Source organism: Atractosteus spatula, chromosome 16 (assembly GCF_055471065.1).
Source record: "Atractosteus spatula isolate fAtrSpa1 chromosome 16, fAtrSpa1.hap1, whole genome shotgun sequence".
NCBI lineage: Eukaryota > Metazoa > Chordata > Actinopteri > Semionotiformes > Lepisosteidae > Atractosteus > Atractosteus spatula.
This window is the reverse complement of record NC_142721.1, coordinates 15,477,065-15,503,040: the sequence shown is the minus strand read 5'-3', so window position 1 is coordinate 15,503,040 and position 25,976 is coordinate 15,477,065. Positions and strand designations below refer to the sequence as shown.

General features: G+C 49.0%; 2 protein-coding genes across 3 annotated transcripts in view; one reads left to right on the top strand and one right to left on the bottom strand.

Annotated features, from left to right (window-relative positions):
* Nucleotides 1–10,069: 10,069 nt before the first annotated feature.
* On the bottom strand, nucleotides 10,070–15,183 carry fancf (FA complementation group F). Of its 2 annotated transcripts, none has more exons than XM_088934883.1 (2): nucleotides 14,997–15,183; nucleotides 10,070–12,359 (listed from the first exon to the last, which is right to left on the bottom strand). In XM_088934883.1, the coding sequence occupies exon 2, from the start codon at nucleotides 11,518–11,520 to the stop codon at nucleotides 10,438–10,440; it is 1,083 nt and encodes a 360-aa protein (XP_088791009.1). In that variant the 5' UTR covers nucleotides 11,521–12,359; nucleotides 14,997–15,183; the 3' UTR covers nucleotides 10,070–10,437. The 2 variants fall into 2 exon arrangements, with proteins under 2 accessions (XP_088791009.1, XP_088791010.1); XM_088934884.1 differs by having other exon boundaries at nucleotides 14,992–15,036.
* Nucleotides 15,184–15,389: 206 nt separating this feature from the next.
* The window catches only part of gas2a (growth arrest-specific 2a), a 46,502-nt gene continuing 35,915 nt past the window's right edge, over nucleotides 15,390–25,976 (top strand). Inside the window, exons 1-2 of the mRNA XM_088935227.1 lie at nucleotides 15,390–15,487; nucleotides 24,218–24,380. Of these exons, the coding sequence (XP_088791353.1) occupies nucleotides 24,236–24,380 (145 nt within the window). The 5' untranslated portion in view covers nucleotides 15,390–15,487; nucleotides 24,218–24,235. The remainder of the gene's footprint in view (nucleotides 15,488–24,217; nucleotides 24,381–25,976) is intronic.

Genomic DNA, 25,976 nt, shown 5'->3' with positions numbered 1-25,976 from the left:
AGAAACCGAGAGGCGGGTGGAAAAGGAATCGGGTTGTGGTGCGCCTTCCCAGGCAAGAGAGGCAAGAGCTGGGAACAGCGCGTCCTTGCAACTTAATGGAATACAGCGCCACCGCCCTCTAGCGGCCGCAGCCAGTACTGCCACTAAAACACGTGAGCCGCGCGGCTGCGCTTTTAAAACTGCCCAACTTTACACCGCTATAAATGGAAAACTTAAAATTCACGCCACTGGGCGCAGCAGAGACAGAACGTGAGCAAATTGTTGTTGTTTTTTTTTTGTGTGGATAGAAAGTTAAACACAAGATGGTGTCTGGAATAGTGGGGCGTCTGTTAATTCAAACCGACCCTCCAGCACGAATATTACAGGGAAACATTAATTAAGAGACGCGCTGTATCCTTCGGCGTCATAACGCAGGAGCTTTTCGGCTGTTTTCTAAAATGTAGCCGCTTCCAAAGATGTAGATTATATTGCTTTCATTTCGATGAGATACGAATGTTGGCGGAATTCAACGGAGAAGCACAGTGTTGTGTGTTGTGCTGGAGTTTAAAACACGGCAAGCACTGCATTGTAATACTGCGGCAATCCGATTTCTGTAAGGTTAACCGCGTGGTGTACTAGCTCAGGAAAGACTACACACGTGTATTTATGTATGTCGTGACTAAGTATATGCTAAGTATATAAAACTCGTGCTTAAAAGATGACTGCGGTTAGTGATATTGTTTCACTGTAAATGCCTCATACAATGGGGAATTGATGAGGGGAGAAGCGTTTATTAAGATGGGAAAACGAAGCTGCAAAGATCCTCATATCCGTCCACGGAGAGGAGCTGGCAGTTCTGCTATCCGGCCCTGCGCTGGAATGAAATGAAATGATTAAACAGAGCCGCTGTTCCCCGAGCGTGGCCGCCACAGTTCAGCGGCGCTTACACTGCCTCGGAGGCGAAAACGCTTTTTCTTTTTTTTTCCCCGTCTTCTTCCAGTTCCACAGTGTAGAGGGGGGAAAGAAATGATGCCGGTTTGAGTCACACCGAAGAGCGCTCTCTCTCTCTCTCCCCCGGGAGGACAGTCCGGGCTGCGGCGAGGCCAGGGAAACCTGCGCCGGCACAGGCCGGAACCCCAGCAGGGGCGCGGCGGTCAAGGGGTCGCGGGTTCAACTTGAGCTGTGCCTGGGAGGAGGAAACATTTTTTTTTTGTCAGAAGTCACTTTCCCTCGGGGCTAGTCTCTGGGCGTGTACGGGCTTCAAACTGCGTTGCAGTTTTCAGAGGCATGCATTTTTCAGAAAACGAACCAGTCAATGTGGAGTCTGCATGGTCCCCACAAGTTGGCCTGGGTGGGGCCTCAGATTCCCCCCTCCTCCCCAAGACTTGTCCAGGAGCTGCTGTGAAGAGGATGGAAGAGCCTGCGAGCCTCATCATAAGAGAGTTCTGGGGGGGGTCCAGTTCACAAGAGGCTTTTCCAGAATACTAACAGGCAGTAAATATAAGATCACTTTATGGGCCATATACAATTTCTTGCATTAGGAATTTGTCTCCTCACAGACCCCAGCTTGCTCTCCATGAGACACACAGACAGGGAGAGAAGGTGGGGGTCAGAGCGCAGGGTCAGACATTGTACACTGCCCCTAGAACAGCTGGGGGTTAAGGGCCTTGCTCAGGAGGCCCAGCGGAGTAGGATTCCTCTGTCGGCTGCAGGATTTGAACCAGCAACCTCCCAGCCACAGGCGCAGGTCCTGAGCCAGGGAGCCACCGCTCCACCCCAAATATTCTAGCGTTTGTCTGTCAGCTCCCTCATAACAGCAGATCACTGCCTCTGTCGGGTCTGCGGGTCATACGGCACCATTGAGGACACACTCTGTCACCTGGTGTTTATCCCAGAGTGCAGAGGGGTGATGAAGACGGGGGGCGCAGAGGGAGGAAGGGCTCAAGGTCACAGGAACAGCCTGTTCCTGCAGGGCTGGAACTACACACAAAGCCAACCGTACTGAACTACTGCTAATAACACAGAGGTGGCTCCTCTTATCTGAATTACTGTATAAGGCTGCTGCTGGAAGAGGTGTTAGTGTGGCCAGTAGGGGGCGCTCACCCTGTGGTCTGTGTGGGTCCTAATGCCCCAGTATAGTGACGGGGACACTATACTGTAAACAGGCGCCGTCCTTCGTATAAAACTGAGGTCCTGACTCTCTGTGGTCATTAAAAATCCCAGGGCGTCTCTCGAGAAGAGTAGGGGTGTAACCCCGGTGTCCTGGCCAAATTTCCCCCTGGCCTTTACCAGTCCTGGCCTCCTAATAACCCCCATCTCTGAACTGGCTCCATCACTCTGCTCTCCTCCCCACTGAGAGCTGGTGTGTGTGAGGGGACTGGAGCATCATCCAGGGGGGGCTGCACACTGGTGGGGGTGGAGGGGATCCCCATGACCTGTAAAGCGCTTTGAGTGGAGCGTCCAGAAAAGCGCTATATAAGTGTGAGCAATTATTATAATTATTATTATTATTAAAAGCCCGGATCCGGATCCTTTGTGGTCCTGTTCATTTAAGGCAAGATTTTGCATAAATAAAAGCCTTCTGGACAGAGGGCTCCCTCAGCCCGTGTGCTTTACAGAGTCGGGCTACAGTTTTTACTGCCCTGCTCAGCTTGTCAGAGCACAGCAGCGCTGACACTACACCTTTCAAAGCACTCGGTGGCACTGCGTGCTGTGCACAATCCCTGTTATCCCACAACAGAAGAAAAGCCCAGATCTGACTCAACAGGAGGCGTTTTTTCTTCCAGCGTGTTTCAGCATCTGCTTTTTTTTCTGCTTTAATTTGAGCTTCTTGCAGCTCAGGACGCTCGCTTAGGTGTGATCTCACCTCGATATCGGCATTGTGCGCCTTGTTTAGCAGCAGAGAAGTCCTGCCGCAACACCACGAGAGGCATTTGGTGTGGTTCCTTGTAGTGAGCCTATCCGGCTGTTTCTTGAAGATGGTAAGGTGAGGCGAACTTATTTCTGCAGCACATTTTCGTACCCACAGGTAATTCAAAGTGCTTGATGCGAATAGAAACCATATAAAAAAATGAATTAAAAGAATATCATCAAAGAAATAATTAAAAACACAATAAAACTCAGCAAGAGCAGAGGAAAACAGTTTTTAACTTGGCTAAGGTTGGGGGCACATCTCAGATTATTCGGGAGCTGGTTCCAGCTGTGAGCAGCATAATGGCTAAACGCCATTTCACCATGGTTAGTTCCAACTCTAGGCACCACTAGCTGACCAGTCCCTAAAGATCTAAGAGACCTACCAGGTTTATATTCCTCAATCATACCGGAAATATATTGTGGGCCTAAGCCATTGAGTGATTTATACACAGGGAGCAATACTTTGAAGTCAATTCTATAACTAACTGGAAGCCAGTGTAAGGATCTAAGAACTGGAGTAATATGCAGGGATATCACCTGCATTCATAGCCCCATATTATACTCAAGGCCAAGCTTTGATACCCTCAGCTCTGTGCCAGGGCTGTCCTGGGCAGCCAGGGAACACAGACATTCAGTAAGAACATATGCTCTGTCGAACATGCTCTTCCGCCAGCCAAGCTGAGTGCAGCACCACGCCTCTCGCATCAAACAGCTGTCGCTGCCAGACCGGACAGCAGCGTGAATATTTCACAGTCCTGCTGCAGTGCCCAGTGTCCGGCACTGCGGCGATCCGGCACCCAGTCCTGAGGCACCGCTGACACACACACACACACACACACACACACACACACACACACATTCCTCCCTTTCATCTTGAAGCTCGCCCTCACATCGAGAGGTGGCTCATTTGCATTTAATATGTCTTTCTGCGGCTCGCACTGCATCTGCGACTTCATTAGCAAGAGGACAGACCCTCGCTGGTCTTATTGAAAAATGAAATGCCGTCAAGCCGACCTGACAGCTGATATACTGTCTGCACTAGTTCATCCTCCTCTGACTGCGGGCCCCTGCTCCTGCGCCTGAGAGAAACAGCACACAGATTCTGCAGAGCTCAGCCCCAGCCTGGACCACCTCTGGGGAGGAGGGGAGACACCGACACACTCAGAGCAGAAATGAAAGCACAGCCAGAACCTGATGTATTTTTAAGACACTCAAAGTTCTCTCCGCATAAGACGAAAATGCTCTCTCGCCACTTCCAGAGACTGAAGTGTTTTTGTTCGCCGGCGACGGCAGAAAATTAAAAAGGAGGAACCCAGCTGATGGAGCTCCCGGCCTTCCTGTCCCTGGGGACCAATTTGGACGACGCACAGCACGCGCTGTAATGTGCCAGTTCTTCCAATTAGACAAGGGGTCTCAGCCCCTAATGGCTGGGGTTACCAAGGCAACGTCTGATGCCACCATCTGTCAAGTCATGCCTATTGATCCATAGCATGTACCTGCTGTAATTTGTTTTAGAGGGGCGCGTGCAATTTATTTTTATACCCTGCTCTAATGAAGACAGAACAGGCTGGGCTGGGCAGCTTTCACTAACACGCGCTCAACAGCAGAGAGTGACAGAGACGGGGGGGGGTGGACAGGGAGAATGTTCTTTGTTTTCCTCCCACTGGAATCCATCTCCGCCTCTCCCCGAATCGACGGCTTTATTTTTAACGCCAGAGCTGCTAATCGGCGCATTTCTAAAAACACGGGTCGGGTTTTGGAGAGACGGTTACAACATCCCTTGCTTGAAAGCTCATGTGATCGTTGCCAGGCTGCGTTTATCTTTGCCTGGGGAAGCACATTTTCCTGCACTGGTTTGCCAGACATACTTGGGACAGACCTCTGGTGAATTCTTAGGGATTGAGCGGTCCCACTCAAACACAGCAGCCTGCAGGGGAAAAGACATTGTGCCATTTTGCACAGAGCTGCTACGCAGGTGCCATTATTTTTCACCACACTATTCACGACTTGCCTTTGAATGTCAGAGCGCCTGTCCTTGACACCCTTTCGGGACACAACGAGTGGAACACGCAATCTACAAGTGCCTGCAGCCCGGAGGACGGACTACAGTCAAGACAGACGACAGAATTCAAAACAAAGGAAGCAGATCTCTCCTAGCTGTGACAGGAGACAGTGTGTGTGTGTGTGTGTGTGTGTGTGTGTGTGTGTGTGTGTGTGGAGAGAAATCAGACTGTGAATCAAAAATGTCTACACACAATGAATGAAATAAAAAAAAACAAGGTGTAAAGAGGGACAAAGGCGAAGGCGATGGATTTTATTGAGACATGAAGCCGGTCCTCTGGGTATTGTGGCACAGAGCTGCAGCTGTGACACTAACCCCTCTTTGATGGACGAGCCTGTTGTCGCCTTGGTGCCTCGGTGATTGATAGCAACCCTACACTTCCAGGCAGGAATCAATTGTCGCTGCCTCCCTCATCTCAATTCATCACCGATAAACAAAATATTAATGCAATCGGAGGTGGGGCTATGGGGAGTTAGTTGTGCGTGTTTGGGGAGGGGAGGGGGAATGCCATTAAGGATCCAGGAGGCGTAACGGGAAGCACGCGACATCCGACTGCAGTCAACACCGAGGCCGGAGCAGCTGAGACCTGAATCCGAGTTCACTTCAGCCTGACCCGCTCAAGAGCCCGAGAACATACAGAAAAATCCCACAGGAGCGGAGGCCGTTCGGCAAGGTCAACAAAGCAGCTCGCTCCACACTCCCGCCACTCTTAGTGCAAAGAAGTGCTTCCTTTCTCACATTGCAATTCAGTATACTTTCCACCCGTAGTGATCAATTTGTGTATCTGTTAATGCTAACTTGTGTATCTGGCCCTTCAAGGGGGGAGAAAGAGCAGTGTCAGGTCATCTTTTGGTTCGTTGAAAAGAACATCAGTAACCTTATTGGCGCCTACTGAGCCTTAAATTCCTCCAAGGTATGTTCAGAGTCCTACAACTTTTAGCAGAAGCAGCGTTTTGTATTCCAATCTTTTTTTGCGTCGTCCGTGTCGCTAAAATCGGCCCACATATCCCACTCCTCTTATTGCATGCTGGGAACAAAAATCTAAACTTAACAACAAAAGGCACATCAGACATAACGAGCTTGCATAAAACAGTCACCTTCTTTCTGTTTGAAACGAAAACAGAAGAATCACGGTTTGTTTCTATATATACTGTCCCAGAGAAAAAAAGCTTGTTTTTTTTAATACGTTCCACAGTGCATCTGGAGTTATACTGCACCAGCTACAGCTATTAAACTAAAGCATATGGTAAACGTGTGTATTTCCTCCCAGTGGTATTTCATATTAACAGGACATTCCATAGGAGAGAAATGGAGGGGAGAGGGGGTTGAAAATTCGAAATCCTGGCCCGTGACACAGGTGTTAAACGGAATATTAAATTTCATCCCGACTAGCTGCTTAAAGTAAGACCATTTTGTCGGAAAAGTTCCCAAATGGATGACGTGGCAGATGAATGCTAACTGATTGGAAAAGGCACAGCTTGTGTATCAGGTTTCTCGGTAATGATGCTAACAAGGCTGGATTGAGACAGGCCTTTTTCTGCGCATGAAACAGAAGAGGCTTTTCTTTTTAACGTGGGGGTCACGTTTCACGCCAAGCCGGTGGATGGGTATAAAGACAGCAAAACTGTTTTTTCTTCCCTTTTGCTTAGTCTCCGACAGCAGCCTTTTAGAAACAAAACAAATTTCCCAGGTGAAACAGAGGCCCATTCGAGGTCGGCAGATCAGGAACGGTTCAGGTGAGACCGTAGGCAGCGCTGCAGTCTCTCGATTTGCCCCTCAGTTGTAAGGAACTGGAGAGGAAATCTGGAAGCTACGAGCGGTATCAATGGTGTCTTCATTCCTTTGTCAATTAGGGAAAGATTAAACTATTAACTACATCAATAATGTTTGAAAAGGAGCTGGGATTTGTGAAAACCAAGATGCGCGGACCTGAAGCAGTAACAAATGACCATCCCAAAATTTGCCAATCTCTCTTCAGTACGATGGGCAGTACTGACTGGCTCTGTGCTTTTAAGGAATCGCACCACAGTCTGACAGAAACATTTCACCAGTTACAGCAGGGCATCCAGATTCTGGTCCCCAAAACTGCTTTCTTCCATCTGGTTTCATTCTACTTATTCTCCACAACTTGTTTGACACCTTCATTACAAAAAAAAAAATCTTATTAGGACTTCATTTTAGAAAATGACATCGGAAAAAAATCAGCACTGTGAATCGGTAACCATCAGATTTGAGTGTGTTTTCCTGGTAGTTTGAAGCCCTTTCCCCAACACAGAACTGAAAGCAATTGAAACTGAATAATCAAAGTACTGGCTCAACTGAAGGGTCAGTTAAGGGGTCATCTGGAGTGAGATCATGTAGACAGTGAGGCCGGGAGGGCCAGGGCTGAGAATTTGACTTTTAAAGCAGCGCGTCAGTGTGTGAGCAGAGGTCCCGCACTCTGCCATCAAAGATCAAAGCCAGCCTTCAGACCACAGCCTCACAGGAAATGTTTAAAATCCATACACGTGGTACACCAGTAAAAGCTTTGAAAGCAACACTCTGCCTACTTCAAAGAGCAGTAGAATGTATTTCCTTGGCTCATTTTAATAATAATAAAAAAAATAAATGATAATAATAATTCCTTACACTTCTATAGCGCTTTTCTGGACTCTCCACTCAGAGCTCTTTACAGGTCATGGGGATCCCCTCCACCCCCACCAGTGTGCAGCCCCAACCTGGATGATGCTCCAGTCCTCTCACACACACCAGCTCTCAGTGGGGAGGAGAGCAGAGTGATGAAGCCAGTTCAGAGATGGGGGTTATTAGGAGGCCATGACTGGTAAAGGCCAGGGGGAAATTTGGCCAGGACACCAAGGTAACACCCCTACTCTTCTCGAGACACACCCTGGGATTTTTAATGACCACAGAGAGTCAGGACCTCGGTTTTATGTCTCATTTGAAGGACAGCACCTGTTTACAGTATAGTGTCCTCGTCACTATACTGGGGCATTAGGGCCCACACAGACCGCAGGGTGAGCGCCCCCTACTGGCCCCACTAACACCTCTTCCAGCAGCAGCCTCAGCTTTCCCAGGAGTCTCCCATCCAGGTACTGACCAGGCTCACACCTGCTGAGCTCCAGTGGGCTTAGCACGATGAATATTTAATTCATCAATACGTGCATCTACTACACCTAAAGACCCAGCACATTAAACAAAAATTCTGAGTTCAACCTTGTTTTACCACAGCCTGAAGTCATTTTCCTGACTGTTTTACACCTCTAATTGCCTCACTATCTGTGTAACAGGTCTGGCCATTACTGAGAACCCCAGGGAGAGCTCACTCTCAGCTCACCTGTACCCCACGGGTGTGTGCGTTTCCACTCACAGCCCGCCGAAGAGTCAACTCCAAGTTGTACAGAGCACTCCGAACTCCAGACCTCATTTGCGATATGAGGTCACAGGCACTGCAAAAGACATTCATCTGCAAATTCAGTTCTGTTGGTTTTCTTGCTACACTTGGCAAAAAACAACAACAGGAATGCTTCACACACTACACAACTGCTCCAAACTGAAACACTGTAACAGAACTGAAAAACACATTTCTTAAAATGCATTCAGAAGCTTTTGCGTAGGACACTTTAACCCACACCCCTCCTCCACCTTCTGCAAAGAGGTGTGCCATCGCATACCAGTTTTGGACTAAACGTTTCCGATGAGCCAGTCCTCCTACTCACTAAACACGCACCCCCTGAGCTGGAAGATGCCCGAAGGAGGTCAGCAGGGTCATTTGCTTCACAGAGTACAATATTTCCCTCCACGTTTCTGTTGGAATAGCTCCAAAGAGCAGAGCCAACAACAGCTTATGTAAATCGACGTACAAGGACAAGGACGAGACAGCAGATGAGAAAATGACCACTGCTATCCTATAGACAGATGCTTGGCAGAGATCCAGTGTGGTTTATAAGGATCTTCTGGAAAAAAAACTGTAGCACTTATAGCATGGGAGCACCAGTTACAAAACTGGTCCTGCAATTATGCCAGGACCAGATTAAAGACGCGAGCTTTGCAGACCTAAGAAAGATGAGAGAACGAGCAATGCCAGGGAAAGCTGAAAAGATGCACCAAGTCTTGCAAGCTGACGAGGCAGATCTGACACCCCTCTCCTCTGAGCACACAGCGCTGAGGAGCAACACACAGACTGCCCGGTGAATTAATTTCTGGTCTCTTTGCTAAGGTGCTGTAACCGAGCGAAACCACCCTGGCAAGAACTGGGATTGGCAATCCCATCTTTAAAAGTGCGCACCTCAAGCAGGCGTTTGGCAATGGGCATGGACACCAGACAGAAGGCGTTTCATGGGACTTCCTCTTCACTGAGGGGTCATGGGGAGTTTATATCGACCGGAACGCCACCCTGCATCGAGCAAAATAAACAGATACTTTCTGACATGCTTCAGCTCACAGCGCTCAACCGCCTCAACAATGAATCCTGATGGGTCCCGCATCAATACTCTATTAAACCCCACCCTGGCTCGGCATGTCTTGTTGGAGTCCATATGGCACGGTTCTGAAATCAAAGCAAACCACTAAAGAAGGAGCCCCTTGTGTTGTGTCTGCAGAGATCTGGCACTATTAACACGGGCCCTGTGGGAATAGCCAGTATCACTGTGCTGCTATGTCCAAGTCTCTCGCACTTCAGACAACAGGTTTAGCACTAATTTGCAGGGACCTGCGTCAGCGTGAATTGCTGATATGATTGTGTGCGATTAATGCAAAGGAACAAGCAGTGGTGCATCTCTCACACTGAAAAAGTAAAAAAGAAAAGACTTTCAGTCTGTTCAGCCGCCTTCTGGTGTGAGAACTCACAGCTCAAGAAAACCTAACACACAATTTGTGTGTGGCTGTTCTTAATGCCCAGCAGCTGGGATTAACTTTTTACTTTTGCATTGGTTGCACACAATCCTATCAGTCATTCGAGGCTTATCATCAGAACGGTTTTCTCTACCGCATTTCGCATTATCTGGCTGGAAAAACTCCCTGCAGACTTACAGTCACAAGACCGAACCCAAATCCACTTAAACCAGCAGCTTCTGATAAACCTGTCGTGTGAAGGCGTGGGGCAAAGATAACAAGGACCCATGACAGTCCGCCTTTATTAACTTACACTCGAAATAAGGGACTTCAACAGAAACCATAAGAAAACCAGGCAACAGTCCATCACTGAAAACTGAAATAGACGTAGAAGCAAAAACAGAAATCACATTTATTAAGCAAAACACCAAAGTATACTCCTAACAATATGATAAGTGCTTGGCAGTGGGTTTGATCCCTTTTTAAGTGCAAAGAAATGTCTTAAGCTGGTTTCATAAGGCAGCTAAAGAAGACCAGAGTCTCAACTCCTTTAATGGGATGTTGCTCTGCCAGTCACACTCTGTCCGATTTTAGAAAGCTCAGCTTTTCTGGGTGTTGTGGAGGTCGGAGATCGGAGGTGGCCGCCAGTGCCATCAGTTTTTGCCGAGCGACAGGAGGAGGTCAGTCCACACGCTGAGCCCCTGGACCTCAAAGCCCCCGTCCGCCGACTTCAGGGAGCTCAGAGTCGACTCCGCGGCCTCCTTCAACTCCGGGGGGCCCCGCACTAAATAACGGAAGCGGTCCAGCAGGACCTCCCACGGCACACCTGCCGCCGGGCTCGCCTGCGTCCAGCGGCCCGGAGAGGCGCCCTGCTCCAGCGCCCGGCCCCAGTCCTCCAGCACCCCCAGGTAGGCCTCCCTGAACTGCGGGTGCCGCCGGGCGAGCCGGGCCGCCACGGGTCCGGGCAGGCCGCGGCACAGGCTCCGGAGCGCGGCCCGGTTCTGCAGCAGGCGCCGCAGGAGGAAGTCCGGGGCTCGGCAAGCGCCGGGACCGCGTCCGTCCAGCAGCAGGGCCGCCGCCAGCGCCCGGAGCTGAACCGGACTGCAGCGGCCGCCGCCGCCGCCGCCGCCCCCCAGCCCGGCGCTCTGCAGGAGGGCGTCCAAGAGTTTCCCCCGGCCGGCCTGGGAGTCGGGAAGCGCCAGCAACGCCTCCAGACGCGCGCCCAGCACCCTCCCTTTCCTCTCCGCCTCGGGGTCCAAGCAGGAGGCGACGCCCCCGATCAGCCCGGCGGCGTGGGAGAGCACCGCCGAAGCGCCCTTGCGCGCAGCGAGGCGGGAGAAGTGCCGGAACGGGGGCCGCTCGCCGCCCCGGCCCTCTCCCGCCGCCCGCAGGGGTGCGAGCTGCGCCAACACCGCCCTGGCCGCCGCTTCCGAGACGGCGGGGTTGGCCAGCAGGGACACCAGCAGCAGTCCCCGGCACTGCGCCAGCTCCGCGAAGCAGAGCTCCCGGTCCACGCCCAGCGACTCTCTCAGGTTCCCGTGCGCGGCTTCCAAGCAGCCCTCCAGGACGGCCCTGATGTCCACGGTGGCGTGGAAGCGGGCGTGGAGCTGCTCGCAGTAGCCGGCCCACTGGAAAGCCCTCTCCACAGCCCGCGCGTCCCACTGAGACACGTACCCGCTCTGCGCCACGGCCAGCAGCTGGGCTGTGCCCTCCAGGTTTTTACAGATGGCCTCCATTCTTAGCGAGCAGCTACAAGCGTCGGCTTCGCACCGGGGTCTGTTCTGTCATTGTGCTGCGGGGCGCCTTGACCCGAGTTTCGAGACTCAGAAGTTCGCCTTGTTTGAAAAGTCAGCTCACATCACGGCGGACAAGACGAGAAACTACCCTCGAAAAGTTCAGATGCTTTACTGAAAGCTCCCAAAATAAGCTGTGCATTACCTCGTTAGATACACGATGTACGGTTTATTTAAAATACAACATGTTTTTGTTAAATAAAGGATATTTACTTCAACTTTGTTTCTCTGTACTTCTGTTGTTCTTAGTAGCGTGCTGTTGCTGCTTCAGGTCCGTATGGTCATGTGACAAAAACTTCCGGGGTCATAAGAGAGGTCAATTGGGCACTGTATAGAGTAGTTGCTAGGTAGCCATCTTGTTTTCAGAAAGAGGCTGCACAAAAAAAAAACATTTGATTGCCGGTAGACGGAGTTTGTACACCGGAGTACTTATCCCGATCAGGAACAGTGTGTGAACAGTGGATGCTGTAAAGAAAATCTGAAGAGGCATTATAAATATTTTAGATATTAAATCTAAAAGCAGAAGATTAAATTAAATCGCAAAAAAATCTTTTTTTGCACATTTAATTGCACAATTAAATTGCAAAAAATAAAATGCAAAATACAAAAAAAAAACCCAGCACGCGAACTTGTGGTTAAGGCAGCACTTCTGTTTACAAAAAAAAAGTATTGTGACTCAACGGCAACAGCAGCCTCCTTTCTCGGTGCCTTTTCTTAGCGCCAGCAGCCATATCACCCTGCAGCTCACAACTGGCATTGCTCTCATACTCCTTCCTCCTCTCCTGGAGAAACGAAAACAAGGCAGAATAAAACAGGGCTCGTCATGAGACAGATGCACACAGCCAGCCACATCCCTGCCAGCAGCCATATCGCCCTGCAGCTCCCAGCTGGCAGCCCCCCTGGAGCTCAGCAGGTGTGAGCCTGGCCAGTACCTGGGTGGGAGACTCCTGGGAAAAACTAAGGCTGCTGCTGGAAGAGGTGCTAGTGGGGCCAGCAGGGGGTGCTCACCCTGCGGTCTGTGGGGGTCCTAATGCCCCAGTATAGTGACGGGGACACTATACTGTAAAAAGACACCGTCCTTTGATGAGATGTAAAACTGAGGTCATGACTCTCTGTGGTCATTAAAAATCCCAGGGCGTCTCTTGAGAAGAGTAGGGTTGTTACCCTGGTGTCCTGGCCAAATTTCCCCCTGGCCTTTACCAGTCATGGCCTCCTAATCACCCCCATCTCTGAACTGGCTCCATCACTCTGCTCTCCTCCCCACTGAGAGCTGGTGTGTGTGAGAGGACTGGAGCATCATCCAGGTGGGGCTGCACACTGGTGGGGGTGGAGGGGATCCCCAATACCTGTAAAGCGCTTTGGGTGGAGTGTCCAGAAAAGCGCTATATAAGCGTAAGCAATTATTAATTATGATTTTCACAGTTATTGACAGTTATTCACAGTTATTTTCACAATTGTTTTATTTATTATTTTTACATAGTTTTACTCCTGTGTAAGGAGGATACAACAGTGAGATAGTTTTGAAGAACCCGGGAAGGAGAAGGAATGAAAGGCTACACTGGGACAACAGCCTCCTCCTCTCTGCCCAGTCCGCAGTCCCAGTCTCTCTCTTCACCCCTCAGCTGGAGGCTGGAGTCTGTTGCTCCGGAGTATGCAAACCACAGCCTGTGGAAATTTTGCTACTATGCAAAATCACGAGGAAACATCCCTGTTTGGCAACACTTAACCCCTGAAAAAAAGTGTATGTACAGCACAAGCGCCTGTATAAACTAGTGACGCTCTGAGACTGCAAACCTGCAGGTGCTTTGCAAGGTGCAAACAAGTTAGTCATCACTAAGAAACTCGCATCACAACCCTACTGACACCGAGGTACTTGGTGCTGTATGTGCTCCAAGACATATGCATTTTAAGCAAGGTTATTTGGACAGATTGCCTGAAAATACCTCTCACGACAAACAAATGCAAAAAGAAAAAAGAAAAATGGGAGAAACGGGTCTGTTAATTCTTTCATCGGGGTCATGGGTTGCGTGGGCAGTCTCACAGCAACCCCGGAAACAAAAACAAAATCCTGACACTTATAGAGCGCTGTCCTGGACACTCCACTCAGAGCTCTGTACAGGTCATGGGGATCCCCTCCACCCCCACTAGTGTGCAGCCCCAGCTGGATGATGCTCCAGTCCTCTCACACACACCAGCTCTCAGTGGGGAGGAGAGCAGAGGGATGAAGCCAGTTCAGAGATGGGGGTTATTAGGAGGCCATGACTGGTAAAGGCCAGGGGGAAATTTGGCCAGGACACTGGAGTAACACCCCTAGTCTTTTCGAGAAGCACCACAAAGAGCTCCACCACAGAGAGTCAGGACCTCAGTTTTACATCTCATCTGAAGGACGGCACTTTTTTACAGTATAGTGTCCCTATTATTATACTGGGGCATTAGGACCCACACAGACCGCAGGGTGAGCGCCACCTACTGGTCCCATTAACACCTCTCCCAGCAGCAGCCTCAGCTTTCCCAGGAGTCTCCCATCCAGGTACTGGCCAGGCTCACACCTGCTGAGCTCCAGTGGGGCTGCCAGCAGGGAGCTGCAGGGTGACGTGGCTGCTGGAGTAGTTTCCCTATCGGACAGCTGAGCTAAAGGGAATGTAAAGACATTGGCACAAGCGGTTTACGTACATACACACAAGCCACTCTTCTTAAGGGCAGACTGTGACATTACCTGTTGAGCACAATTCGAACCTGGGACCCTGACACTGCATGTACTTTACCATATCATCCAGATGTCACTATTTGTATATCCACTTATTCATCATCAGACAGACACGTGTTCCTGGTGTGTGTGGTAGTAACACAGAACCTGCCCTGGACCAGGACGTAGGGCGGGACTGCACTTTGGACAGGTTTATTGCAGGACACACACGTGGGGAAAATTTAAAGAAACCATTTAATACAGACAGCAGGTATTTCGAAGGAGTCAGAAGCACAGGGTGTATCCCACTTGGACTTCAAACGGTAAACACCACTGTAATTGAACTCAGGACACCCAAGAGCTAAAATCATTAATAAAACAATAGCTCTCGGAATATTATCAGGTTTGTATTATCAAAAGTGACAAACATAAGCTGTTAAATGCAGTCATAATATGATTTTTTCCAAATATAAACAAGCAGATATACTGTAGACACAACGTATCCAGGTAAAGATTTAGATGTATTTATTTGATTAAGAAATACACTTTAAAAACTTTTTTTGGGGGGGTGTCAAACATTTATGGGATTGCGCAAAGGCAATGTTTCAGAAATCAGAGTTTAAAAAATTCCTAAAACTGATGTTTACATCGTGATGACCGGCATTCACTTTATAAAAGGCCAATGGCATTATGATCCGCTAGTGCAACGATGCGATATCCGAGCGTACCTCACCTATTCTGAAAGCCAGCAAGACGACATCGCTTTCTAGGCGTCGCGTTCGGCTGAAATATGTTTGTTAAGGGAAAGCGAACTCGCCGAGCAGTTTGGATCGCTGGGGGTGAGCGCAGCACAATTCAGTCCGATCATTCGTACGCAGTGCAACGCAATATCCAATTTCAAGAGTCAATGATTGACAACTGCGAGTTAGCCTCTGTGCTCTCTGTAGAGAGAGGGGGAGAGAGAGACGGAGCGAGAGGGAGAAAACAGACTGTGTAACCATTTGACTTCCGTCTTATCCCGCGCAAGCAGAGAGCTGTAATGATCCATGCGTGATCATATGGTCTGGCGACCTGCGATGGGCTGTGTGCTTTTTTTTTTCCTGCACTATGGGAAATGAACGGGCACGCCAAGACCGCAGTCTGAAGCATGAAGATTGGTAAACCGGGACTACGGAGAAACCAACCTACTGCGCCCGTCGAACAGTGTTGCATTGCAGAGTTAAAGTGAGTCGACAACATCGCGAGACACAGAGGGTGCAAAAATACGGGGGGCGGGGGTGGGGTGCATGGGGTATGTACGGACTGTTACTGATTTGTTGTTTTCTAAGTCCTAGACTGATTACTGTCCCAATTAAATCTGTGCAAATTCCAATCAGTATTGTAGTAGCTGAGGTGGTAATAATAAGAAGGATTTCATTCAGGTGTTTGTCTTTAGAAAAGGTGAATGTGTAGTGCACCAGTGATTTTAACTCCAGCACCAGTTGAAGTCGGCACACTGGATTCTTTTGAAATGCCAGCAGCCGTTTTTGTAATGAGTTGGTGGGCTGAACTCCACAACCGCTGCAGGTGAGATATAGGTTGGATTTAGGTCTTCGCAGGTGAAACTTTCCGAGAAGGTTTTGCTGAGGTAGACTTTTGTGAGAGGCCAACTCCTAAAACAGGATGCCCCTGATGTCAACCGATTCTGTAAGTCTAATATTTCTGAGCAAGGACAGGGATGAGACACACATCAGTGTATCTAAGAGCAAAGACAACGTAGAGCAGTACTTTCATCTGAAAAAAGCAAAGTGCAGTGGAGAATATTTAAATAGAGTGCAGGAGAACCATTCTTAAAATCTAGTTTTTCTTTCTCTGGAGTTATACAACCCAACCGAAGCACACTGTCCTCAAAACCTTGGACCAATCTGCTGAGGCTCTATTTATCTGGAGGATTAGGTTACAGTCCTAAAGTCCCAGGGAGGCAGTGTGATTTTCAAAAGAGTACAGAGTAAGAATCAGATCGCAAAATGATCTTCATAGCCTAATTTTAAGTAACTATATCTCTATAACTCTATTCTTTTTAAAAGGTTTGGCAACTGGGCACACATGTTATATAAACCCCCTTTGTAAATGTCAGGACCGCATTGACTTAATTCGAGTTTTTTACTTTGATACATAATTGCCTTTTTTTCCTCTTCTGGCGACCATGCTGATCATGTCTTGATCTGAACCTCAGGAAGTAAAAATTAAACTTGGCTACGGCTTTTTGATTAAAATACCTCCACCTTGGAGAGTCTTCTCTTTATATTGAGGTATAATTATGCTACATAGCACACAAGCACCATATCATAGCCCCAGCTGGTTTTCGAATCAGTGTTTAGCATAAACACTGGCCTGCAGTTTTCTGTTTTACCCCCAGTTTGCCAGGGTGGGTAGTCTAGTGGGTACCTTTTGTGATAAATTAGAAATCAAACTCTTCAAAACCTCTTTTGAAGAGACACAGACACAGAACAAGGCAGCTACCCTGTATACACACCACTGGAGTGAACAGTATTCCCTATTAATATTCTCTTGGCTGACTCCTCAAAGTTTCTGGCAATGATGGGAAAATGGATATTGCATTGCAAGGTTACCAAAGCCAGAACTTTTACATAACCTTAGATCTCACACCACACTCGTGTGACCATATTGTTACAAATAATCTCCCCCTTTTTATTTGTGATGCACCTCAAAGCTATACTTCACTACATCGAACTGTGCAAGCAGTCTCATTTAGTTGTAATCCTTTCTGTCAGATGAAATGAAGTCTTCTGTGGTATTCCAATTTATATTGTACATTTTTTATTCCAATAAGCCGGATCTACCTGTTATTTTTGTATGTGGCTAAGAAGACAATTTATGTAAATGACAATTTATTTGCATTGCAAATACCCTAGTAGGTGTGGTCTGTGTCATTTGGTCATGTCTTATGCTACTTAAGGCAGCTGAAGGTCAAAATATGGAAAAGCTCCAAATAGTGCAGAATTTGCAGAGTGTAATTCTATTCCATAACACTGCGTTTTGTACTTTTCAGAGTCTTGCTTTGATCTCACTGATGAGATGTTATATTCTCATTCTTATCTGGGGGTATTTTTCATCCAATTGGACTAGAATCTCACCTGAACTACAGGTGTGTCAGGCAAGGGTGCAGCTGCAATGGCCCTCTGTCACGAGGTTCTGGCTCACTAAGCACTTATTTCCATTCATAAAATTGAAAGAAGATCACTGGCTTGGAGCGAGCAAAGTGGAACTGATGGGCCACTAGCGCAGATCAGTCTTACGGCCACTGCAGCAGCTGATACTGTAGAAAACTGGTAGAAGCTGCCAGCTGCTGTGGAGCATATTGATCAGTGCATGAAAACTGCCCCGTCACTCCATCAGGCCCACTGCTGCCCAGGCCCATCAGAGAAAACAGGAACAGATGAGCTTAAATTAAAAGGGTTTTGATTACAAACCGAAGGTGAGTCTGGTGGATTTGACAGCCATTTGGATGTGCAAAGTATTCACTATTTACTGCAGTCCTGTCATGCAATGATGTTGTATTTATCAATCAATCAATCGATCAATCAAGGTTTATTTATCAATGCACGGACAGTACAGCATACAGCAGTGTTGTCGGCAATGAAATGCGTGGTCCGCGAGCTCGTTAAGAGGGATGTGTTCTCTGTGACAGTAGGGCAGGTCCATACCTCCAACTCCAGCCAAACTCATAATTAATTGAATCCCTGTGTTAAGAAGTGTTTTCACTGTCTAAAGAGTCTTGAGCAGCAATCAAAAGACAGTCAGGGAGGGAGGGAGCAGGTCTGAATTCAGGGGCAGTTCATGCTACTACTGGTGGGCAGGGGTGAGAGCGAAGACAGAGAAGCAGGAAGAAGTCCAGTAGAAGAGGAGGGCTGGAGAGAGCAGGAGAGGGACGACATGGGACTAAAGACAGCTTGGAGCAGCATGGCTGAGACAGCAGTAGGCAAGGACTGAGGTTTGGATTTGGATGGAGTTGGCAGTAGGAAGCCAGTTTAGAGATTTAGAGATGCAGAGTTGCATGAGAAAACCATCGAAACGATGGTGTGCTGGAGGACGTTACAGCAGCCTGGAGGCTAGTGTACCTCTGGCAGAGACTCTGGACTACAAGCTGTGTAGAAGACGTGTCAGGAACATGCCAGACAAGATGAGTGCTGGGAGCATGAGAGGGGGGCATCGGGGCAGTCGCTGAGGGGCAGGGGAGGAGGGCGAGAGGGTGGTGGAGAGTTTGACAAGATGAAGGGAGGAGAAGAAAGTTGGGCATAAGAAGCTGAGGTTTTGATAATAAGAGGAGACGACTGTGGGACAGGCAGAGGTAAGGAGGTCAGCAGGGATGGGGAACACCTCAGCAGGGTCTTCACAGCTTGGGACAGCCCATGATCTGTCCAGGCCCCTGCCAGCAGCTCCACTGCTGGGCTGTGCCGGGTCTGGCCTGAATAACCGAAGCAGGAAAAGTTGCTCTATGGGGGCAGAAAGGTGAGCACCCCAGGATGTGAAAGTTTACTTTCCCACTAGTAGCTGACATACCAGGACTTGTGAGCAAATACACAGGAGCTGTTAAAACTGGCCACGCCAAACTGTACACGCCACCACTGTGACTCTCTGCCAGGGGTCAGGCTCAAAGGTCACAGGCCATGAGTTAATATTGCCCAGGTCTGTCTCATGAAAGGGACTTAATTCACCAAGGGGTTGGTTGCCTTCTTAAAGGTAAATAAATGGGTCCAACGTGCTTATGAGCCTCACTGCCTTTGAAGAGCTGGCTCTGGAAAGTTTCCCTCAGAAGTGGGACATTTATAGTGTTTGTGTTGATTTGAGGCCAGGTTAGATTTTGTTTCTGTATGAGTTTCGATGCCTGTGCTTCAATGTCAGCTCCCTCTGGGAAGCTGGATTTCTTTCGTGCCACAAAAACATGGAAGGTTGCAGACATGGGTATTGACTCCCTGAGTCTGACACAGGCTTATTCACAAATTTATTGTACAGTATAGCTAATATTGTCGGGTTCAGCTGCCCTTACTTTTAAATTACGCTTCTTCTGTATCGAACACTGAATTGACCCAGCTGGTGATGCTACATCCTGATTCTTGACAAAATCACGTCAGCTTTTGACCGAAAGGCTTAAAGCAAGACAATGGATTTTTATATCCGTTAACAAACGTTACACACACACACGGACATTTGAAATGTCGCTCTCTTGACATTAGGAAACAAACTCAACTTCTGAAATCTAAATGAGTCCTGCAAGGTTTGTCGTTTTACAACTAGAACTCAACGCTGAGTTTGGCATCACAGCTCTGCGGTTTTCTGATCTTATACTGTACATTATTTTTCCTGTTTCCAAAGTAGAATTCTGCTATAATCTCTGGGGTGTTTTTTTTATCAGGACTCCCCTTAGCAGTGCAGGAGTCATGTGGCTGAAATATTGAAATACTGAAATACTGAAACACTGTTGCCTGTTGTTTGCTTTTTACAGCTGCGATCAGGTCAGGGTGAATTAGCCGAGGTCTCCCCAGGTCTCGCAGGTCCCTTTGTTTGATCTGATATCTTCCCCCGGTGATATTATTGTCAAAATAATTCTCATTAAACAGGAAATAGTCTGTTTCTTTGTGTTTTACAATGCCCTCAAGCCTGGATGATCTGACAATTCGGTTTGACGTTACTACTTTTTTATGTGGGGGCAGGGTGACATCATGGGCGAGCCTTTGGACTCCTGACTGATGGGTTGTGGGTTCGAGTCCCTGCTGCAGACACTGGTGTTGTACTGTGAGTGAGGTTCTCTACCCCAGCTGCTCCAGTCCTCCCAGCTGTAGGATTGGAGGGGGGGAGTCACATAATCTCTAGACCACTTAACACTTAACACTACAGAAACCAGATTATCCTTGCTGGGGCTCTGGAATAGACCTGATCTTTTTTTTGCTTTTAATATTAGACCTTTGATTCCTGAACCTCACACAACCTGCAGCTGCACTTGATGAGACAGCAATGTACTGGCTTGAAATGTCAAGAGACAGGTCTCCCTTTTCTCTGCTCATTCAGCAGTTTCAGAGGCGAGGAGACGGGAGAAAGGTTAAATCGATCCAGTTAATTTGGTGACCCCCGCTGGCCTCTTGAATAAAGGCTTGCGGAAAATACCGGAATGTGGCCTTTGGGGTCACAGCTGGGGACTCTGGCAAGGACCTTGTAGAACGGGGGGTGTCCAGTCGGTATTTTAGAGCTCGTTAAGCCAGAGGTGCTCGGACTTGCCAGGAGTTAGCGGAGCTGGGAAGACCTGCAGTCTCAGAGGCCTGGCCGGATGAGGACAGGACATCATGGCCGGACAGGCAGGGGGACAGTGGGCCCTGCAGTGAGTCCGCCATCTGAGAGTTGTACCATTTACCCCCTGTGGCCGCAGTAGCAGGGCTGCCACCTAGTGGGGGGAGACAAAGGAAGGAGAGGAATACTGGAGGGGTCTGGGAAAGACGGGGCTGGCTCCCAGCTGAGACAACACACAGTACGTGAGCATTCTGCAGGAGCAGCGTTTACTGCTCAGACATGTGGGTCCTGCAAATATTTTGCTTGCCATTAACTGACCCGGGACATGTGGTATAACAGATCCCGAGCGTCATCCATTTCCAGGAGGCTGCTTGTATATTTGGAGAAGGCCGATAGAAAAGACACATTGTTGTCTGTAGTAACATGCAAGACAAGGGTCTGGGCCGTTCTCTAAGTTTTTGAACAAATGAGTAATGCATGTGTGCACTGTCAGTGACACTGCAGGTACAGTATGTGAGAGGCATTCACCTGCTCGGGTTCTCGAGCACGCTTAAAAATTAAGTGCTGACGTTGCAGGGGAAAACATGAGTTGGATTGGTGCATCACAATAATTTAAAAGTATTTCTGACTTTTCCAGAAAAGAATGCCAGTTTGGTATACTGTCTTAATCTGCGCACATCGTGCAGTAATGGTAGCACAGCAGTGGTTTCGCTGTGACTTTAGTTACGTTATTAGCAGATGTCTCTACTGCATAATAACATTTGGAAGACAAAAATGCACTGTTCATCTGATATGCATTGATCAGGCGAAAAAATGCTCGCACACATATGCTGTACATGATCTTGATGGAAGCTAATCTTATGTACATAATTGCACTGGAACATTATCACACTTTTCCCTTAGTACTCCAGTCTAAAAATATCTGAATCTTCGGGAAAGGCAGTTAAGAACACAGCTGACTGAACTGCTTCCCAGTTTTTTGCTGTCACGATGCCCCGAAGGCCCCATGGACACTGCTAAGAAATCCTTTCTAACTGATACAAACAAGCAGACACCCCTGTTTCTAACTGATACAAACAAGCAGATACTCCCGTTTCTAGCTGAAACAAACAAGCAGGCACCCCTGTTTCTAACTGATACAAACAAGCAGACACCCCTCTTTCTAACTGATACAAACAAGCAGACACCCCTGTTTCTAACTGAGACAAACAAGCAGGCACCCCTGTTTCTAACTGATACAAACAAGCAGACACCCCTGTTTCTAACTGATCCCAACAAGCAGGCACCCCTGTTTCTTAACTGATACAAACACGCAGACACCCCTGTTTCTAACTGATCCAAAGAAGCAGACACCCCTGTTTCAACAGCCCTGAGGATCACAGTGAAAAGGCGTTCCTTGCTTTCTGCAGATGCAGGGTCATCCAGACCCCTCTAAGCTGTACAAACGGTGAGGAATGCTGAAAAGTGCCTTTGCATTTCCTCGGTCTCGAACCCATTCAGAAAAGTCATTCTCTGGGCTTTCTGTTTGAGAAGTGGTGTTGGGTTACATCACTGTCAGAATGCGCCAATGATTTTATATTGCGAGTCATTACATAAGCAGACTGTACCACAGGTGTAAGGACACGAAAAGTGTCCTAATTCTGTTTCGTTTCACATTGTAGTACCACGACACAAGAGACCTTCACGGATGTGTTATACATAAACATAGTGAGCTACTCCAGCGCCATTTTGCAGCATTTTGATTTTATTATTGTATTGTGCATTTTGGTAGTGCAAACGAAGTATAAAAAAGTTCCTTTGGCTCCAGACGGTTCTGAAATTTGAACACCACAATACAGACAGCTATTACAGTCTGCCAGCGTGTGCATCGTCATAAAGACAGATGAGAATGTGTGCGATCGAAACTGAGGCACAACTCGGGAGGCCCCTATACCCACAGTGAGCAGCTGACACTACAGTTTTTCATAATGGATCCAGAACTTTTTATCTGGTATCCAGTTGTTGTGGTTTTGTTTTTTTACTTGGGGGTGAGGAGTGGGGGAGTGGGGAGCTGGAGGGTTCTTTTTAGCAAAATGATTTTCTTGTTTAGTTTGCCGGGTGAGACAGGGAGAAGCAAAACGATGCAAGGGTAACATGCAATATTGCTTTGCACTGCCGTGTTGTTTCCCATTCGGAAAAACAGCTCTCAGGAGGAGAAGAAAAGAGCAATTTCCTTTATACCTCTGCAGGCAGGCAACAAACAGATCAGGAGCTCCTCCGGCAACAATGAGAGGGAAAGGCGGTTTGAGTTACTCTGCGGACAGACCTCCAGTCCTCATCACCTCCATGTCTTTCTTCTCCTTCTGTGTGTGAAATAAACATTCTACTGTACTGTACCAGCTCGCATAAAAAGCCCACTGTTCTCAGCTGGGGATGGGGAAACAGGAATGCAGCTGTCAGGGGAGTTGAGAAAGTTACATGCCATTAGGTGTGCTGTAAACTATCCTGGGCCGAGCTTGTCTAGGTGCACAATAGCTCTCAGAGTGGGAGTCTGAGCTGGTCTCTGTCAGTGCGCGCAGCTCCGAGCTCTGCAACGCCTGCACCATCGCACAGAGAGGCACAAAAAAAACGGATTTTGCTTCATTCGTTTGCCTGTGTACCGGAGAGGTTGGAGCAGCATCGACACCCTCGCTGACAGGTAACCCAGGCAGATGTGCTGTCTTTCACCGAACTTCGGTAAACCGTGCTAAGATAGCCTAGCTTTGCTTGTTTTGGACGGTCGCCTATATCTTCAGCAGCATGGCTTGTTGCACAGACAGTGAAGAACGAGGATGTTGCTTTGCATGAAAGACCATGTGTTGTTCTCAGAATACGACGCTCAGGGAGGCTGAACTGATATTGCTTTGTGTTGTGGTTCTTCTTCACAGTGAGACTGACTAACAGCCAGATGTTTGTAATCTGTGTGTCAGGATGCGAAATACCATTAAATGAAAAATGGATTCTGCAGTGATAGATCTAGACCTGTGGAAACAGAGATCTGTGTCTTCACATGACCTCAGATGTTCTCCAAGTTAAACTGCCTGATGGCTTTGAGCAGGTTTCCTCAGTCATCTCTCTTCTACGGATATTTGTGAGCACGATCGTGGCTGTCGGTGTGAATGAGCTGCAGCTTGTTTTGCGAGTCCTGTCTGCTTCTGGGTGTGTGAGAGGGCAGTGGTATGTCCCTGGTTTCTTGTTCTCTTTCTTTGTAAGGAGCCCTCAGCGCCATGCTGGTTGGCGTCCGTGCCCGTGGGGCAGAATTACAGCACGGGCAGCTGTCTCAGGACGGAGCCCCGGAACACTCCTCAATGACCCCATGTGCAACACTCCCAGCCATGTCACGCTGGGAAAATCTGGCCAGATGGAGGGGCGATTAAGAACGTTGCTCTTTCTGCTGGGCTGTTCCGGTTTGCGCGAGAGCCTGCAGCTCGTGCTCGAGACAGTACGTGCCGTACGGAACCGCTGGGAGTCGTGACGATTTCTCCCGATCCTTCTCGTCCTCCACGCCAGACCCCGATTCCCACAGCCAGGGCTGAGTAAAACCCAGATCCATCCAGGGAGGATCTGCTGGGAAGTCACTGGGGCCTTGTGAGCAGCCGCTGCCACCAGAGACTCCATGCATACTGAGCTGGTTCCTGTTGTCCTCCCCAGGAGTGTGAGCCGGTCGCCATGTGCAGCTCTCTGAGCCCCAAGGAGACCAGAGGCCCCAGCCTTGCCGACATGCACCAGTACAGCCAGTGGCTGGCCAGCCGGCACGAGGCCAGCCTGCTGCCCATGAAGGAGGACCTGGCACTGTGGCTCAGCAGCATGCTGGGTAAGAGGCGCTTTTCCCTTCCTTGTCACTATGTCGGAGGCGGGGGTGGTTTTGTGCTGTGGGCAAGCTGACTGACAGGTTGGGGGGTTCGAGTCTCAGCCACGGTACCTTGAGGGAGGACCTGTAGTCCAGCTGCTCCTGTCCTGCCGGCTCTATGAGCGGGAGACCCCCTGTGCAGGGCAGGTCATGCCTGTGATTGGCATTTCCTAATTCGTGATTTATACCGCGGCTGAATCTCAACAGGGAATTTGAACATACTGTATTTTGGGTAGAGCTGTGGAGCAGTGGTGCGACCTTTTGTAGGCTCTCTAGTCCCTTAACACTACCAGGAGTCCCTCTGTCACGATGAGCAAGTAGAGCTCTGGTATGAACTGGAACTTTAGCTTTGCATCGCCCTCCCTGGTGGGCTAGTGGTTAGGCGTCGGTGCTCTCACTACTGTGGCCCGGGGTTCGATTTCCCGGTCAGGAAAGAGTGTCCCCACGTCATTTGTGCCAGCAGCCATATCCCCCTGCAGCTCCCAGCTGGCAGCCCCACTGGAGCTCAGCAGGTGTGAGCCTGGTCAGTACCTGGATGGGAGACTCCTGGGAAAGCTGAGGCTGCTGCTGGAAGAGGTGTTAGTGGGGCCAGTAGGGGGCGCTCACCCTGCGGTCTGTGTGGGTCCTAATGCCCCAGTATAGTGACGGGGACACTATACTGTAAAAAGGCGCCGTCCTTCAGATGAGACAAAACCGAGGTCCTGACTCTCTGTGGTCATTTGCCTCGATTCATTGACTTCGTATTGCCAGCCAGCCGAGATTCAGAGCCACTAGCGGACACAGTGGAGATAATGTAGCACTTGCCCCCACACACCTCGTCCTGGGGCCACTGGAGCAGCACCCACATGAGCTGCCCTCGCCTCCTGTTCATTTCCAGCGGGTGTGAGGAATTTGAATGAGTGTCTGCGTTGTCGTGTTTGCCTGTAAATACCTGGCGGTGCTTCTTTCCCCGGATTCCAAAGACGTCTTCACCCGAACGACTGTCCGGTGTCTCCCCCAGCCCTGGTCCTGCAGCTGGGCCGCGGTTTGGTCTCGGGAGTGCAGCTCGTGCGAGCTGAGCTAGCCTCACATATTCTTACATCTCTGCAGCCAAACCCCCAGCTCCATCACCCATTGCAGCCCAGGTCTGTAGGACAGCCAGTGGCCTTTATGTGTGACTTTCATGGGTCTCCCATCTTGTTATCTAAATCTGTTTCTGCTCAGAGGAGGTGGATGTGACAACCTGCTAAATCTCCTACAATCATAAAGACATCAATCTCTCGGGGCCTGTCCAACCAGCCTCCGAGCAGCTAGCAGGGAAAGAGGGACTCGTATCAGTGTTGCACAGACGTCACCCCTATCTCTTCCTGCCTCTACCCCCAGTGCCCTTGTACTGTAACTTGTAGGAGAGTGAAGGGGGACAGATTGAAGAATGAGAAACATTCCTGGAAACTGCATCACTCTCCCCTTTTTTGTTGCGTGCCTCTGAGGAGGTCTGTACGGATATTTTTTCAGTCTGATTTCCAAGCAGAAGAGGCTGTTCGCCTGTGGCGCGGATCACAGTCCTGGGACCAGGGGACC

Bases quoted from the DNA above. Each gene is read 5' to 3' on its own strand.
- fancf (XM_088934883.1), bottom strand. From the start codon at position 11,520: ATGGAGGCCATCTGTAAAAACCTGGAGGGCACAGCCCAGCTGCTGGCC.